The sequence below is a fragment of the Anas acuta genome, chromosome W, assembly GCF_963932015.1.
Source record: "Anas acuta chromosome W, bAnaAcu1.1, whole genome shotgun sequence".
In the NCBI taxonomy this organism is placed as follows: Eukaryota; Metazoa; Chordata; class Aves; order Anseriformes; family Anatidae; genus Anas; species Anas acuta.
Genome location: NC_089016.1, coordinates 20,257,330 through 20,271,501, shown reverse-complemented (window position 1 = coordinate 20,271,501; position 14,172 = coordinate 20,257,330). Strand labels below are relative to the sequence as shown.

General features: G+C 45.5%; 1 protein-coding gene and 1 pseudogene across 1 annotated transcript in view; one reads left to right on the top strand and one right to left on the bottom strand.

The window, feature by feature from the left end:
* Positions 1–1,170, top strand: part of LOC137847012 (E3 ubiquitin-protein ligase RNF38-like) — a 174,633-nt gene extending 173,463 nt beyond the window's left edge. The window contains 1 exon segment of the mRNA XM_068665216.1: positions 320–1,170. Coding sequence (XP_068521317.1) covers positions 320–382 — 63 coding nt within the window. The 3' untranslated portion in view covers positions 383–1,170.
* LOC137847031 (very low-density lipoprotein receptor pseudogene) overlaps positions 1–14,172 on the bottom strand; it is a 456,685-nt pseudogene that overhangs the window by 355,363 nt on the left and 87,150 nt on the right.

Sequence of the window (14,172 nt, the reverse complement as noted above, 5' to 3'; positions counted from 1 at the left end):
GAGCTAGTAAGACTAGTGTACCCTAATATAGGACACCTTTTTCTACCTTTGTCTTGCTTCTCTGGTGGCGGTGGGTTTCTCTGCCCACTGTATATTTCTTTTCAATAGCATAACTTTGAGTTTATAAACCTATCAGGTCATTTTCACATATTCTAAAGTAATGCAAAAAGGGCACACATAGGGTTTATTTTTTTTATTGTCCCCTTTGGGTACTCTCGATCACTGAGAGTGGCAATTTCATTTTGTTTCTGTGTTTCAGACGCAGTTACCTTAACAAGTGTATTTGTCCGTACATTAAACTTTATTTCTGGTTTTACAGGCAAATCGTACCTGCCCAATTTGTAGAGCTGATGCTTCAGAAGTGCATCGTGATTCAGAATGACTAATCTAAGAGTACAAATCTACTTTGGGTGTTCCTAGTCATGTGCATGTATGAACTGTCCATTGAACTTACCCATGTAGCTTCCAGAATTCCCTTTACAAAAAGAGTCAATGGACCTTTCTTTGCACTGTGCAACTTAATCGATTATAAAGCTTATAGTTAGTCTTCACAATTGTGGGATTGCTATACTAACCATTTGATTGGAACTCCAGACTTTTTTTAGCTTAATTTTGTTTGTGCACTAACTTTTCCATTTTTTTTGTGTGTGTGTGATCATTCTGAGTGATGCTGCAAGAGTACAGTGGACGTGATCTTTTAGCATATGCTTTTATAAAAAGTGCTAGCTCCAAACAACATAGTAATCTACTTTCAGATACTGTGAATGGGCACGAATGGTGTGTGTCTGTGTGTTTGTTTGAGAGGATGCGTGGAGTGTGCTTCTGACTGGGTGTGCTTCTGTTTGAAAACATATATTCCAACATGTACCAAGAGTGTATGTATGTACTGTTATTTATGCTGCAATGTATAATCTTATGTCATTTAAACAGTATTAGTACTGTACACTGGTTTCTTTCCTCGTGTTTGGAGTTGCACACTGAATGAAGAGGGTGCTGCAATTATAGACATTTAATATTTCATCCCCAATGTACTTAATGACTTTTAACTTGCTATTGAGAAGTTATGCTTCCCCTTTATTGGAGGGTTTTAAGTGTACCTCTAAAGAGAGTTTGTATACAATTAAAATAACTTGTAAGCGGTTATGATTTTATTCCTGTGAACAAAATGAACAAAATAAAATTGTTAAAGTTTTCTCAGAGAAATAGAACTTTCTATTTTTGTTCATCAAAAGAGTTGGTGGTCCTTTACTGCTAAAATACAGTTGTCTTAAAGTGCTGCTTCTTAGCCTTCTGTATTTTCTGATAGGCTTGGCATGAAAAAATTTCCCATATTTCCTTTTCTGTCAAGTCTCCAGAGTGTTCCACTGTAGAAGAGCAAATTGGTACACCATCCAGAACAAATAATACTGTGAAATGGGAGGTAACCTTCTTTGACTGCTTTACAAATAATGTTTTCAGTTGTGTAGTTTAATATGTTGACTTTTTAACACCTCAGGCTGTTAGGAACTTAGATGCTTCAGTGAAATAAACGGGTCTAAACATACCATAGGTAATCAAGGGATGCAATTTTTGCCATCAAAATGTTTACTCCTAAATTTAGCAATGATACCTTGGTTATAACAGCACAAGTGACACAACTACCAATGTTGCTGTAACTTGCTGCTGGTCTGAGCTTTGTTTTTTTGTCATTTCTGATACTTTTCTATGCTGCTATGTTTGAATATCAGTTATATTTTCAAACAATGTTATTTTTTCTATGCTGCTTGCCCTTCTTTGAAGGTATTGCGTTAAGGGAGTGTAGCCGATTAACTGTTACGGGTCTGGTCTGATTCAGGATACTGAACTGATACAGTCACAGATTCATCAATAACGTATTAACCGATATGGGTCCGGTCAGATTCAGAATACTGAACTATCATGGCGACGGATTCACCAACAACATAACACACCCTCACTCCAGTCTCATGCAATGAGAACTATCACGGCTAGGAACAATGCAATTAAGTACAATTATGATGTAAAAGCAGCAGCCATATGTCGTGGTTTAACCCGGCCGGCAGCTAAACACCACACAGCCGTTCGCTCACCCTCCCCCCCTCCCTCTCTGGGACGGGGGAGAGAAATGGAAAGTGAAGCCCGTGAGTTGAGATAAAGACAGTTTAATAAGACAGGAAAATAATAATACCAAAAAAATAATAACAATAATAATAATAATAATAATACAATGGTGATAATAGGAAAGTAATAATAATATGTACAAACAAGTGATGCACAATGCAATTGCTCACCACTCGCTGACCGATGCCCAGCCTAACCCCGAGCAGTCCGGCCCCCTCCCCCCGGCTAGCCACCCCTATATATTGTTTAGCATGACGTCAGATGGTATGGAATACCCCTTTGGCTAGTTTGGGTCACCTGTCCTGGGTCTGTCCCCTCCCAGCTCCTGCTGCACCCCCAGCCTGCTCGTTGGCAGGACAGAGCAAGAAACTGAGATGTCCTTGGCTTAGTATAAGCACTGCTCTGCAACAATTAAAGCATCGGGGTGTTATCAGCACTCTTCTCATCCTAAGCCAAAACACAGCATTCCACCAGCTACTAGGAAGAAAATTATTTCTGTTCTAACTGAAACCAGGACATCTATCCACCCCTTATTCCATACCACTTATGTCATGCTCAGGTTACACTCTTTTCCATGCATTCTAATTAGTCACCTATAGTAATCATGGTAGTGATAACATACAGTATAATATATTAATTAACATGGTACAATTCAGTTTATGGGCTATTCTCACCCAGTATTAAATCTCCTTGAGGTATACACCAGACCTCTCCGTTCTTTTGCATCACCCACCAAGTGTATCCAGGTCCCTGAGCGAAAACAATTCCACGAATAGGTTTGCCTTTTCCTGAGGCAGGAGTAGCCCAGACTGTTTTACCTAGCATATTTTTTACATGCACTACAGGAACTTTATCCCCATCTACAGTACGTAACAGGTTTGATTGGGCAGGTCCAGCTCGGTTGGTAGATCCCCTAGTATTGACTAACCAGGTGGCCTTTGCCAAATGCGTATCCCAGTTTTTGAACGTCCCAGCGCCCATTGCTTTCAATGTAGTCTTTAACAGGCCATTGTATCATTCAACTTTCCCGGAGGCTGGTGCATGATAGGGGATGTGATACACCCATTCAATACCATGTTCTTTGTCCCAAGTGTCTATAAGGTTGTTTCGGAAGTGAGTCCCATTGTCTGACTCTATTCTTTCTGGGGTGCCATGTCGCCATAGGACTTGCTTTTCAAGGCCCAGGATGGTGTTCCGGGCGGTGGCATGAGGCACAGGATATGTTTCCAGCCATCCGGTGGTTGCTTCCCCCATTGTAAGTACGTGGCGCTTGCCATTGCGAGTTTGAGGGAGTGTGATGTAATCAATCTGCCAGGCCTCTCCATATTTATATTTCAGCCATCGTCCTCTGTTATAAATGGCTCAGGATTCAAATTAGGATTAAATAAAAAATAGGATTTATTAAAAGAATATAAAGGAATAGAGGTAAGCAAACAGCGCTGGGTGCACCGGGAGTCTCCGCTCCACCAGGACGCACACCAGTTACATCAAGCAGCTGATTTTTATGCATCTAGACTAATACATATTCATTACTACTTCTAAAAAAAATAGATTATTATAATTAGCTTCCGGGGTCCAGTCCCTCCTACTGGAGCATGCGCATCAGTCTCCTCTGGGGGTCTCTAGGGGTCTTTCATGCTGAGGGCTCGTAGTCTTCCTCTCACCCTTTGTACTTACTCGGCACTATTCCAAGTTTATGGAACACTCTCTGTACACTCTCCACAGGTCTTGTCACCCAACCGTCCTTCAGCTTCTTTTTTCTTCCTCTTAATCTCTTGGCCCCCCTGGCCAGATACCAAGGATCTCATAACAGTCACCAGCAGTCACTAGTTGTTATCAGTTGTTCTGAAACTCCCAAACAGGTTGACGACTCACGAGCAATTAAAACATTCTTTCCCAGCTATTTACAGTCATCTACATAACATCTATAGCAGTGTTAAATCAATCTCGAAGAAGACAGAAAAAAAAAAACTGTAACTGTTAGAACTAGAAGTCAGGAATAACAAAAGCAAACAGGTTCATAAATTTAAGGAGTGTTTTCTGAACACGTGATAAATTGACTGGAATGAGGGGGAGACTGGGGCACACTGCATCTGTGGTTCAAGAATTAAATTGCCAGTGCAGGACCCAGAGGCAGACAGGATTCAAACAGAATTATTCTTTATGGACACAAATTTATGGACACGAATTGGAATTGTTAAAACATTCCTCACATACCAAAGAGGCTTTGACCGTTTGGCTTGCTTGATTGCAGCACATGTTTCACAATCATGAATAACCTGTGCTATAGCGTCCATGGTCAGGTCCACCCCTCGATCACGAGCCCATCTGTATGTTGCATCTCTACCTTGATGGCCTGAGGTGTCATGGGCCCATCGGGCTATAAATAATTCACCTTTATGCTGCCAATCCAGGTCCACCTGAGCTACTTCAATCTTAGCAGCCTGATCCACCTGCTGGTTGTTTTGATGTTCTTCAGTAGCCCGATTCTTGGGCACATGAGCATCTACGTGGCATACCTTTACAGCCAGGTTCTCTACCCGAGCAGCAATATCTTGCAACAATGCAGCAGCCCAGATGGGTTTGCCCCTGCGCTGCCAGTTGTTTTGCTTCCATTGCTGTAACCATCCCCACAGGGCATTTGCTACCATCCATGAATCCGTAGAGAGATAGAGAACTGGCCATTTTTCTCGTTCAGCAATGTCTAAAGCCAGCTGAATGGCCTTCACTTCTGAAAACTGACTCGATTCACCTTCTCCCTCAGCAGCTTCTGCAACTCATCGCGTAGGACTCCATACAGCAGCCTTCCATCTCCGATGCTTCCCCACAATACGACAGGACCCATCAGTGAACAGGGCATATTTCTTTTCATTCTCCGGTAACTGGTTGTACAGCGGGACTTCTTCAGCACGACCCACCTCCTCCTCTGATGATATCCCAAAGTATTTGCCTTCTGGCCAGTCCATGATCACTTCCAATATTCCTGGGCGACTGGGGTTTCCTATTCGAGCCCGCTGAGTAATCAGTGCAACCCACTTGCTCCATGTAGCATCAGTTGCATGATGCGTAGAGGGGACCCTTCCCTTGAACATCCAGACTAGTACTGGCAATCGGGGTGCTAGGAGGAGCTGCGCTTTAGTACCGACCACCTCCGAAGCAGATCGAACTCCTTCATATGCTGCCAATATCTCCTTTTCAGTTGTAGTATAGCGGGCATCAAATCCTCTGTATCCCCGACTCCAAAACCCCAGGGGCCGACCTCGAGTTTCCCCAGGTTCTTTCTGCCAGAGGCTCCAGGTGGGGCCGTTCTCCCCGGCTGCAGTGTAGAGCACATTCTTTACATCTGGTCCTGTTCGAACTGGCCCAAGGGCTACTGCATGGACTATTTCCTGCTTGATTTGTTCAAAGGCTTGTCGTTGTTCAGGGCCCCATTCAAACTCATTCTTCTTACGGGTTACTTGGTAGAGCGGGTTTACAATCAGACTGTAATTTGGGATGTGCATTCTCCAAAACCCCACAACACCTAGGAAAGTCTGTGTTTCTTTTTTGTTAGTTGGTGGAGACATAGCTGTTATTTTGTTGATCACATCCATTGGGATTTGACGACGTCCATCTTGCCATTTTATTCCTAAAAACTGGATCTCTCGTGCAGGTCCTTTGACTTTATTTTGTTTTATGGCAAAACCGGCTTTCAGAAGGATTTGGACTATTTTCTTCCCTTTCTCAAAAACTTCCTCTGCTGTGTCACCCCACACAATAATGTCATCGATGTACTGCAGGTGTTCAGGAGCTTCCCCCTGCTCCAGAGCAGATTGGATCAGTCCATGGCAAATGGTAGGGCTGTGTTTCCACCCCTGGGGCAGCCGATTCCAAGTATATTGGACTCCCCTCCAAGTGAAGGCAAATTGTGGCCTGCACTCTGCTGCTAGAGGGATGGAGAAAAATGCATTAGCGATATCAATTGTGGCGTACCACTTGGCTGCCTTCGACTCAAGCTCATACTGAAGTTCCAGCATGTCTGGCACTGCAGCACTCAGTGGTGGCGTGACTTCGTTCAGGCCACGATAGTCCAATGTTAGTCTCCACTCGCCATTCGACTTTCGCACTGGCCATATGGGACTATTGAAAGGTGAATGGGTCTTGCTGATCACTCCTTGGTTCTCCAATTGACGAATTAGCTTATGGATGGGAATCAGGGAGTCTCGGTTGGTGCGATATTGCCGCCGGTGCACAGTTGTGGTAGCGATTGGCACTTGCTGTTCTTCGACCCTCAGCAACCCCACAACAGAGGGGTCCTCTGAGAGACCAGGCAAGGTAGATAATTGTTTAATGCTCTCTGTCTCTAAGGCAGCTATACCAAAAGCCCACCGGAACCCTTTTGGGTCCTTGCAATATCCTCTTCTAAGATAGTCTATGCCAAGGATACATGGAGCATCCAGGCCAGTCACAATGCGGTGCTTTTCCCACTCATTCCCAGTCAGACTCACTTCAGCCTCCAATACAGTCAACTGCTGAGATCCCCCTGTCACTCCACAAATATAGATGGGCTCTGGTCCTTTATAGCTCGATGGCATTATAGTACATTGTGCACCGGTGTCTACTAAAGCCTTATACTTCTGTGCGTCTGACGTGCCAGGCCATCGAATCCACACAGTCCAATAAACTCGATTGTCCCTTTCCTCCCCCTGGCTGGAGGCAGGGCCCCCCTAATCCTGGTCAGAATCTTCTTCGTTTCTGTGTTTGAAGGACTGTCTGCTGGAAGTTGGAGCAGCAAACTTTTCAGAGAATCCCTTTTTCCTGATTGTTTTCTTTTGCAACTCACGTACCCGTGCCTCTAGGGTCGCGGTAGATTTTCCATCCCACTTTCTCATGTCCTCTACATGGTCTCGTAAGTAAAACCACAGGGTGGCACGGGGTGAGTACCCACCATATCGTCTTCCTTGTGTGGGTGAACGCCTACCCCTGATAGCTGAGACACTGCTTTGTACAGGTACGGAGGAGAATAATCTCTCTTCAAGTTGGTGAAACTTTTCAGAAAGTTTCTCCCAAGTGTTCTCTTTTGGTCGTTGGACACTGGTTGGTTCAGGTTGGGGGGAAGATAGATTCTCTTTAAGTTGGTGGACCTCTTCAGAAAGTTTCTCCACAGCTGAGATGCAGGCCTGTAAGGAAGAGGAGAGACTTTCTTTGTACTGCCGGAGTTGTTTAGCCGCTTCATCCACTGTGGGTTCCTCATCCTCTTTCCAGGCCATTATTGCCAATGAGCTGGCATATGATGATGGTGCACTCCGTACAAACTTCTGACACATGGGTCGTGTACACTTGACTTCATCTGGGTCTTTGGATGTTTGTCTGAGGTCTGGATCCTCATAAATCACTTCCCGTACGGCTAATTCCCTCAGGTACTGGATTCCCTTCTCCATAGTGGTCCACTTGCCTGGTAGACATAAAAGTTCTTCCTTGAAGGGATACCTTTCCCTCACAGCTGAGAGGAGACGCCTCCAGAGGCTGGTGGATTGTGCTCCATCTGCAATTGCTTTGTCAATGCCGGCGTCTCGAGCAAGGGATACCAGCCGCTTGGCTTCCCTGCCGTCTAATTCCACACAATTGGCTCCAGAGTCCCAGCACCGGAGCAGCCAGGTGACAAGCTGCTCACCTATACAGCGACCAAAATCTTTTCGCACATCTCGTAGCTCGCGCTCGTTTAGGCTTCGGGTAGTTACTGTTGATTTTTCGGCATCCTCATCTTCCTCCTCCTGAATCCTTGATGGCCCAGCGTCATCGTCATCTTCGTCATCTCTATACCTAGATTTGGCAGAAGCCTTACCTGGATTGGCAGAAGACTCTGTGCGTTCTAAACGACCTGAATCTCTATAGCATTTTTTCACCTTCTCTACAGGGGCAGCTTGCACTGCTACTGCTTGTTTCTCTGACCTTGTTACAGGGTCTGCCACAGAGGTTGGAATACCCTCTGCAGGGTCAACTTGCACTGCTACAGCTCGTTTCTCTGACCCAGCCACAGGAGCTGGAGCGGCTGCAGGAGCTGGAGCAGTTGCAGGAACCGGAGCTGGAGCGGCTGCAGGAGCTGGAGCTGGAGCAGTTGCAGGAGCTGGGACTGGAGTAGCGGCAGGAGCTGGGACTGGAGCGGCTGCAGGAGCTGGGACTGGAGCACTTGCAGGAGCTGGGACTGGAGCACTTGCAGGAGCTGGGACTGGAGCACTTGCAGGAGATGGGACTGGAGCGGCTGCAGGAGCTGGGACTGGAGCGACTGCAGGAGCTGGGGCTGGAGCGGCTGCAGAATCCACCGTAGGGGTCACAGTGGCCGTTGGATCTGTCACAGGACTTGGAGTGGCCGCAGGGTCTGTCACTAAGTTGATAGCAGTATCAATGGCAGCTCGATAGGCATGAGCCAGGCCCCAGCACGTTACAATGATCTGTGTTACTTTGGAACTGCCAGAATCATGACACCTTTTTTTCAAGCATTCTGCCAGTTTTTGAGGATTTTGCCATTGTTCAGGGGTGAATTTCCAAAACACTGGGGGTGCCAACTGCTCTAGATGCCTGCCCATATCCACCCATACTCCCTGCCACCCACAACTATACTGCCTCCGGGCAGATCTCTGGATGAGCTTCCTAAGTAGTTGTTTAACTTTAAGCAGGATCTGAAGTGCATTCAGGAGGCAGAACAACAAGACTATGGTGGTCTGAGTATCCCAAGAATATTCAATATCTCGGAGAGCTATTGTGACAAGCTCAGGGGATAAGAGGGTGGTGAAGGAGGAAGGCAGAGTGATCCAGGAGGATACAGGGGTGGTGAAGGAGAAAGGGAGAGTAATCAAGTAAGAAAAAATATCTTCCCCTTTCCCCTCCACAGATTGACTCTCTAACGGAGAAAAACAATAGGTATAATTGCTAATAGTTCCCAAGATACTGTTTCCAAAGTACAGAGTCCACGATGTTACTGAGTATAAATACCAAGTTAGAGTCATGACCAGATATCTTATCGTCTCATAAGCCATTGCTATAACACTCAGTACCATAATGATCTGAAACCAGGGCCCGGACAGGATAAACAACACGACAGAGAGCAAATACGGAAAATAATGTACTATAATACTCAAGTGGAAAACAGGCGCAGCAGAGTTGAGATTAAAGCAATTAGCATTATGACAAGTGACTATTAAGCAGGTCTAATCCTTACACCAATTTTAGTTTAACACACTCTGGTCAGATCTGCCGTTATCTCAACCTTTCGGGCCCCACATTGGGCGCCAAAAAGACTGTCGTGGTTTAACCCGGCCGGCAGCTAAACACCACACAGCCGTTCGCTCACCCTCCCCCCCTCCCTCTCTGGGACGGGGGAGAGAAATGGAAAGTGAAGCCCGTGAGTTGAGATAAAGACAGTTTAATAAGACAGGAAAATAATAATACCAAAAAAAATAATTACAATAACAATAATAATAATAATAATAATACAATGGTGATAATAGGAAAGTAATAATAATATGTACAAACAAGTGATGCACAATGCAATTGCTCACCACTTGCTGACCGATGCCCAGCCTAACCCCGAGCAGTCCGGCCCCCTCCCCCCGGCTAGCCACCCCTATATATTGTTTAGCATGACGTCAGATGGTATGGAATACCCCTTTGGCTAGTTTGGGTCACCTGTCCTGGGTCTGTCCCCTCCCAGCTCTTACTGCACCCCCAGCCTGCCCGTTGGCAGGACAGAGCAAAAGGCTGAGATGTCCTTGGCTTAGTATAAGCACTGCTCTGCAACAATTAAAGCATCGGGGTGTTATCAGCACTCTTCTCATCCTAAGCCAAAACATAGCATTCCACCAGCTACTAGGAAGAAAATTAATTCTGTTCTAACTGAAACCAGGACACCATAGTGAGACCAGATATAACCTCCACTCCTACTAGAATATACTTTTTTCCATCCAGTGGTCGCAATGGGCCAATATAATCAATCTGCCAGGAGTGCCACAACATTTTCCTGTCCCAAATGTGCAAGGGGGGGAGCGCCTTTTCCGGATGGTCTTTGTTAAGCCATAAATGACATTGGGAACAGTCAGTCACCACCTGTTCACACAATTTAACTGATATAGGCTATCCTCGGGCTATACCTTCCTGGTACAAATCAGCCCGTTCGGTGTGGCCACACTTAACATGTAACCATTCGAGTAAACGTTCCCATTCTTGGTTATCATTGGTAACATCAATTTTTCGCAACCATGTGAGGCTGTCCACGTGCTGATTAAATTGAGCAGCTATGGAGTTTGACTGATCGTGTCCTTTCACTCATCCTAGATGTAGTGTTCGCTGTTTTCCTATCTCTAACAGTTGTTTCCAAGTTTCAGTTTGCCTGACTGGAACACTGTTCACCTGCCAATCACTAACTGTCCAGTGGCCTATACACTTGGTGGCTCCTTTAAAAACAGCATATGAGTCAGTATAGATATGGGTAGCACCGTGTTGTGCAGCTAATAGAACTGCTCTAAGTTCCCCAACCTGTGCACTGCCTTCACCTGTTTCAATCAGTTTTTCTCCTGTTGCTACTTCCAGTGCCACAGCTTTGTATTTCCACTTATTGTTCTCCCTATGGGACAAGGCATCTGTAAACCACACTCCTGGAGGTGCTTCCTGAATTGGGGATGGTTTAGTTCGTAGAGACTGGAACAAGAGGGTACTATCTATGTCCTTCTGTAGTTTAGATATTTTAGTACTACCCTCGGTGAATGGCATAATTTCATTAATACCTTCCAGATAGGCATACCATTTACGAATCGTTGGTTTCTGAGCAATGCCAGCAGGTGGTGTTGTTCCTTTACAGACTATGTCCAGGAGAAGGAAAGGTCCCCGGACGATCACATTTTGCTTTCTCCTTATCTGTTCTGCCCATTTTACTGCTTGCACTAGGGGCAATAAACCCTTCTCAAGATCTGAGTATCTCCTTTCAGTATCACTAAAAGAGTGGGAGGTAAACTCTAGTGATCTTTCTGGTACTTCTGGCACCCTTTGCCATAGGTTACAATGAGAGGCATGTTCACTGAACCCCCATTCCATGTAAATAGGGTCAGTCAGGTGTATGGGACCAAGCTGCTGGAACAACCTCAATTCCTTGATTAACAATTCTAATGCACTGGTGTGTTGTTCAGTCCATTCCCATGATTACACAAAGGGCGCACAATAATAGCAAAACCTGGGATGTGTTTGCACCAATAACTTAAAGCTCCCAATCCTGGTTGTAATTCCTTTATGCTAGAAGGCCTTTGTCCACGTTCTATTTTTTTCCAGCATGTCCTGAGGAATAGAAGAAGCTCCATTCGATTCGTGGAAGAACTCTGTAACTCAAAGCAAATAAGTTATAAAGTAGGTATGTGGTTTATTTCGGCACCAGGCGCATGCGGGATAGCTCCCAAAGGCATGTTCACCTTAATGCGGCAACTTGCTTTGGTTATATGCAATAAAAAGTTACATATGCATGAAGTTTCCCAATACGCCTGTACATATTCATAAACTATCCCCGCTTTGTATTAAAATTAGCTCCAAGAAGTCATTTCCATAAACTCCTCTGATCTGTGCCTGCGCAGTGCCTTCTAGTGGTGGTTGTCAGGGGGTCGTGGGGATGAAGTCCGATAACTCCTCTTCATCACCACTAGTTGACCCCCTGCCTTTGTACAGGCTCAGCTGTTCCTTGGCTCTTGTCCAAACCACAAGGTCAGTCTCAGCTGTTTTTTGAGACAGGTTCCCCATTTTTGTCAGGAAACATCTTCTGTGAGGGGCTCGGAGACTCCTTGTTTTGGTTAATTTGCACAGTAGTAAGCAAAGACGCTCAACTATATCTATTTTAAAGTGATTAAGCAAGCCCCCATTCTTCTATCCCTGGCTTCCCCCCTTTTCTAGAAGATTAGTAAATTCTTTTACTCACAGCAAAGATTCCCAACTTGGTACTGATAACTTAATGCCATACCATGGACTTGCGACAAAGAAGTCAGCATGGCTATCTGGTATAACATTCTCCAGTTCCAGATTAGTATAATTACAGACAATACAAGAGATATACCTACTAAGATCAATATGACTATGATCGAGTGACACAATGTATTGAGAATGCCATTTGCCGTTGGCGACCACCCGAAAAGTGTATCCCACCAGTGATGACTAGCATCTTGTTTACATTGTATTGTTAGACTTGATCAACTGGTGGGATACCACTGGTGCCAAATATAAAAATAACACCTGACAATTCTAACAAAGTTACAAATTCAAAAGTTAGAATGGTTTTTGCTAGGGAGAGTTATATTCTCCTTATCTACTTCTACAAAAGCACAAGCAGTTCTTAAACATGGACAGCCTTGACCAATATATAAGCACAGTCTTTTGACTAGTATTTGGATGAATTTCAAAGTGCCAAACACCTCTCTCAGTGTCAAGACATACGTCATGAGCGTCATTTATGTTGCTTTCACAGATAAAGGCTCTAGAACACGACTGTCAGAACAACGATGTAGACAAAAGCCTGTCCCAGCTGGAGAGGGTGCCTAAGGCAAGGCAACCTACTCCCTGCATTGCTACATCTTCTGTCAAGAAAGAAAGAAGGGTTATTGTCATGGGGACCTCCCTTTTGAAAGGGACAGAGGGCCCAGAATGCTGACTGGACCCAACCCACAGGGAAGTCTGTTGCATCCCTGGGGCTTGGATGAGAGACTTAGCTAAGAAAGTCATGCACCTGGTACGGCCGACCGACTACTACCCGCTACTGGTCTTTCAGGCTGGTAATGACAAGGTAGCAACGAGAAGTCCGAGAGCGATCAAAAGGGACTTTAGGGCTTTAGGGAAACTAGTTAAAGGTTCAGGGGCACAGGTCGTGTTTGCCTCTGTCCTTCCGATAGGGGGGATCAATGTTGACAAGCAGACTCATCACATTAATACGTGGCTTCGGGACTGGTGCAACAGGCAGAACTTTGGGTTTTTCGATCATGGGAAGGTCTACGCGACACCGGGCCTGCTGTCACCAGATGGGACATGCCTCTCTCAAAGAGGGATAAGGATTTTTGCTCAGGAGTTGGCAGGGCTGATAGATAGGGCTTTAAACTAGAGTCGAAGGGGGAAAGGGAAAAAAAACAGGCACGCCAGTGATAAGCTAAGGGATGGTGTGCTAGAATCAGAGGGACTGTGTGCTAGTAAAGTCTTTTGGTCTGCTCCACAAGGTGCTGCGTGTAGAGAGGCGCATTTGAAGTGCTTCTACACAAACACGCAGTATGAAGAATAAAATGGACAAGCTAGAAGTCTTGGCCCAGTCCTACAGCTACGACATCATAGGCATAGGCGAAACCTGGTGGGATGAGTCCTGTGGCTGGTGTGTCGCAATAGTTGGTTACAAGCTCTTCAGGAGAGACAGGCAGGGTAGGTGAGGTGGCGGGATGACGATGTATGTGAAGAAGGGGCTGGACTGTGTGGAACTTCAAGTTGGCGATGGCAAAGTTGAGAGCCTCTAGGTAAGGATTAAGGGATGAAAAAATAAAGGGGATGTTGTTGTGGGAGTCTATTACAGACCACCTGGCCAGGACAACAATGCCGATTAATTATTCTTTGCAGAACTAAGAGATGCCTCAAGATCAACTCCCCTTGTCCTTATGGGGGACTTCAACTTGCCAGACGTCAACTGGGATCACCACACGGCCAACACGAGCAAGTCCAGGAGGTTCCTAAAGCACATAGATGATAACTTCTTGGTGCAGGTGCTAAAGGAGCCAACTAGATCTGTTGCTGGAGAAACAGAGAGGGTCTTGTGGGGGACATGGCAATTGGCGGCCGTCTCGGTCATAGTGACCATGAAGTGGTTGAGTTTAAAATTTTTGGTGACGGAAGGAAAACTGCCACCAAAACATCAGACCTGGATATGGGCAAAGCAGACTTCAGGCTGCTCAGGGAACTAGTCAGCAAGGTCCCCTGGGAAGCTGCTTTTGAAGGCATTGGCGTTCATCAGTGCTGGTCAGTCTTTAAGCACTGCCTCCTAAAAGCACAAGATCAGGCAACTCCAAACTATCG